A 4,492-nucleotide genomic window follows, 5' to 3' on the forward strand; every position below is an offset into this window, starting at 1 on the left:
GAATCGTCTTGATACATAATGAAGTGAAGTCTCTCTCTCTCTCTGTCTCTCTGTCTCTCTCTCTCTCTCTCTCTCTCTCTGACTCTCTCTGACTCACTCACTCTCTCTCTCTCTCTCTCTCTCTCTGACTTCTCTCTCTCTCTCTCTCTCTGACTCTCTCTCTCTCTCTCTCCTCTCTCTCTCTCTCTCTCTCTCTCTCTCTCTTTCTCACTCACTCACTCACACTCACTCACTCACTCACTCACTCACTCACTCACACTCACTCACTCTCTCTCTCACACACACACACACTCATAAAAACAAACACGGACAAGCAAAATACACACATACAAGCAAACAAAGACAAACACGAGTATACAAGCAAACAAACAAACAGATATGTATACAAGCAGGTAAACAAACAAAGGGACAAGCACACCGAGCCCGCGCGCCCTCTCACCGCCGGCTCCGCTCTCTGAACGGCCGCGTGAACGTGATCGTGGCTCCGGAGATGATCATGTCCGGGAGGTCTTCGTCGTCGTCGTTGCCGAAATGCGCTTCCGAACTCGTCGCCGCTGCCTCTGGTTCTGCGAGCTTCAAGGCCCGCTCAGGCGCCGCTGTTGCCGGTTCTCGAAGCTTCGAAACGGGTTCTGTCGTGCGTTTGGCGTGGGTTCGTTCGGCCGGGTTCGAATCGTGTTCCGGACCGATGATGATGATGGCGCCCGGTTCCTGTCCGAGGCCCGGGATGACGATGGCTTCGAACTCCTTGCTCGAGTCCGACGAGAGGAAGGCCTGCAGGTCCTCGTCCGCCTCCGGGGCAGGGGAGGGCTCCGATTTCTCTTCGGTGGCTAGTCTCAGAAAGTTCTGCAGTTCCTCGTCGGTGCTGGACCTCAGGAACGCCTCGAACTCGTCGTTTGAGCTCGACGACAAGAAGGATTCGAGTTCCTCCAGTGTTTCGAAGTCTTGCGGCGGCTTCGGTTTGGGTTCGGCGCGGGATTCGGAACTCACGAGGGACTTCGGATGCTGGGCGACGTCTTCCGAGCTCGTCCGAATCCCCGTCTTGCTTTGTGACTCCGTCGTCGGTCTCTCCCTCAGCATTTCCTCGAGTCTGAAGCTCAGGTTGGCCTTGACAATCGAGCTCGAGCTCAAGGGCCTCGCTTCTGGAAGAGCTTCGCGTGAATCAGGTTCCTCCGTCGGGCGCGATTCGAAGCCGCTGTTGGACTTGATTTGCCCGAACGTCTTCACGCCCAGGTCGGGTTTCACGCCCTCGTTCGCCGTCGCACCTGTCGTTGTCGGCTCATTATCTACCTGGCCGGCCCGTTGCAAGGTCACGACGGGGCGAGAGGTCACGACAGGGCGAGAGGTCACGACAGGGCGGGGGGTCACGACGGGGTTGACGACAAAACCCGTCTCGAGCGCCGAAGATGGCTGGGTCCCTCGGGGTGGCGTTTTTCCTCCCGGTGGTCTGCGGACAGGAAAACAACGTAAGTGCAAGGGATGCGGCTCGACCGGTGCGGCAACTCGAGAAAGAAAGTTGTTTTTGGCCAGTATACGTGTAACTCTGACTAGAAGATCCGTTACAGGACATTCGCAAACTCGATTCATGTAAGTGGTTACTTAGCAAACTCAGTTTAGTAGTTTAGTTAAAGATAAATAGATAAATAAACAAATAAATAAATAAAAGCTCAAGGACAAACAATCCGGAGTCACGCAAATAAGCGTCAGTTATTTACTACATACTTGTTATTCATTCAGGAAACGCAACGAACAGCAAAGCATGAATGATGATACGACACCACAACCTCTTTACCCCGAAACATAACACGACTCATACACTCACTCTCTATCTGTCTATTCATCTATCTATCTCTCCTTCTCTCTCTCTCTCTCTCTCTCTCTCTCTCTCTCTCTCTCTCTCTCTCTCTCTCTCTCTTTCTCTCTCTCTCTCTCTCTCTCTCTCTCTCTCTCTCTCTCTCTTTCTCACATACACACACACTGTCCCTTTCACAAAACACACAAACACACACTCACCCACCCCCACCCACTCTCTCTCAACACAAAAACACACCAACCTACTCCCCCAACCACCCACTCCCAACACGCACTCTCTCCCACACACACACACACGCTCGCGCGCACCAACCTCCACCCACCCACCCGCCACACCCCACACACTCTCTCTCCCGCATCCACGCCCCACACACTCTCTCCCATACACACACCCCACACTCTCTCTCCCACACCCACACCCCACACACTCTCTCTCCCACACCCACGCCCCCACACACTCTCTCTCCCACACCCACGCCCCCACACTCTCTCTCTCCCACACCCACGGCCCACACACTCTCTCTCCCACACCCACGCCCCCACACACCTGCGAGACCTCGGCCTGATGGTGACTTCGTTGGAGAAGACACGAATCTCCCCGACGACGAAGCCGTAGGGCGCCGAAGGAGGGATGAACACGTTATCCAGGACGAACTTTCTGTCGTCTGTGATCCCGCGAGGCAAGGATGCTGCGAGGGCTGCCAGAGACGTCAGGAGGAAGATGCACTGAGGGGGAGATGGAGATGGAGAGAGGCGTGTTAGTGGATGCTGTTTCTTAGTATGTGTAAGGGTATGTATACACACACACACACACACACACACACACACACACACACACACACATATATATATATGTATATATATATATATATATATATATATATATATATATATATATATATGTATATATATATATTTATACATATATATATATATTCATATACATATATATATATGTTATATATATATATATATATATATATATTATATATATATAGAGAGAGAGAGAGAGAGAGAGAGAGAGAGAGAGAGAGAGAAAACGAAAGAGAAAGAGAGAGGGAGAAAAGCACTAATGCACACTCACATCTATACGTACTGTTTATATATATATATATATATATATATATATATATATATATATATATATATATATATATATATATTTATATACATATACATACATTCATATATATATATATATATATATATATATATATATATATATATATATATATATATATATATTATATATAAATACACATACTTATACATGAATGGAGATTACCATCGTTTCTTTGTTGCACTCAAAACGTTTTTTTTTGCGGTTAACTTATCGTTGTTCTCTCTGTCCATCTTTCTTCTTCTCTCAGTTTATTTAGATACATAGCTATCTCCCCCTTTGTTTCTATATCTCGCTTTCTGTCTAATCACTCTCTATCTTCCTATCTCTTTCTCTTTTCCATCCTTGGAGAGAACAAATAGGTAAGGATATTAAAATCTAAATTCTGATAGACTAAGAAATCTGAAGTTGGTATAGGATATATTTAAAACGAACAGGGAAAGATATAATTATAAGTATAAGTGTATAGATTCATATACTTACATTGTTTATTTGAAGGCTGTCTCTCTCTTGCTCTCTTTCTCTCACACTCTCTCTCTCTCTCACTCTATCTCTCCCTCTGCTCTCTCTTCTCTCTCTCCTTCTCTCTCTCTCTCTCTCTCCTCTCTCTCTCCTCCTCTCTCTTCTCTCTACTCTCTCTCTTCTCTCCCCACCCCCTCCTCTCTCTCTCTCTCTCTCTCTCTCCTCTTCTCTCTTCTCTCTCTCTCCCTCTCTCTCCTACCCCCGCTCTCTTTCTTTCCTCTCTCTCCCCCTTCTCTCTCTCTCTCTCTCTCTCTCTCTCTCTCTCTCTCTCTCTCTCTCTCTCTCTCTCTCTCTCTCTCTCTCTCTCTCTCTCTCTCCCCACACGTCCATCTCGTCTTGTTTTTGTGCGTAACAGAACACTCAGCCTATCGCTCTGGCTGTTGCTAGTTTCACTCCCTTAGTTCAAGGCTTGAATAATCTTGGGTTAAATCAGCACGGAATTTGCACCTAAACGCAGTAGCCAATTGCAAAGTGTTTTTTCCTATGTTGCTTTGGGAAAATATGCAACTAAAATGCATATTCTTCGTAGATGTGACAGGGGTGAGAGGGTGGTAGGTATATGTATATGTATATATATTTTTTTATAGAAAACAAGGAAATATGAGATGGTTAGTTAGATTTACTGCTACTATTTTGCGCTTTTTTTTCTGTCCTTCACAACTATCTCCCCTTATTTAGGAAGTAACATCACTCTCTCTTAAGACATGTTTGTATTTTTGTTTTTTTTCTTTTTTTAAGGGGAGGTGATGTTGCTACAGCTCGAGTGAAAGCAACAGTCCTCAATTTTTGTGTGTGAGACTCATGTTAATTACGCTATTCTTTTGTCTACGTTATTCGAACATCTTTTGGTTTTTGTTATTCGAACATCTTTTGGTTTTTCTTATTCGAACATCTTTTGTTTGTTATTCGAACATCTTTTGTGTTTTGTTATTCGAATTTCTTTTTTTGTTTTATTCGAACATTTCTTGCCTTTGTTATTCGAACTTCTCTTGTCGTTTGTTATTCGAACATCTTCCCTCTTATTCGAACATTTTTTGTGTT

The 4,492-nt window shown here is 45.5% G+C and overlaps 1 protein-coding gene across 1 annotated transcript in view; it reads right to left on the reverse strand.

Moving 5' to 3' along the window:
• Positions 1 to 258: 258 nt before the first annotated feature.
• The window catches only part of LOC119576419, a 9,336-nt gene continuing 5,102 nt past the window's right edge, over positions 259 to 4,492 (reverse strand). Inside the window, exons 2-3 of the mRNA XM_037924119.1 lie at positions 2,357 to 2,535; positions 259 to 1,444 (exon numbers count right to left, since the gene is read on the reverse strand). Of these exons, the coding sequence (XP_037780047.1) occupies positions 436 to 1,444; positions 2,357 to 2,535 (1,188 nt within the window). The 3' untranslated portion in view covers positions 259 to 435. The remainder of the gene's footprint in view (positions 1,445 to 2,356; positions 2,536 to 4,492) is intronic.

This window comes from Penaeus monodon, chromosome 8, assembly GCF_015228065.2.
Source record: "Penaeus monodon isolate SGIC_2016 chromosome 8, NSTDA_Pmon_1, whole genome shotgun sequence".
NCBI classification, from domain to species: Eukaryota; Metazoa; Arthropoda; class Malacostraca; order Decapoda; family Penaeidae; genus Penaeus; species Penaeus monodon.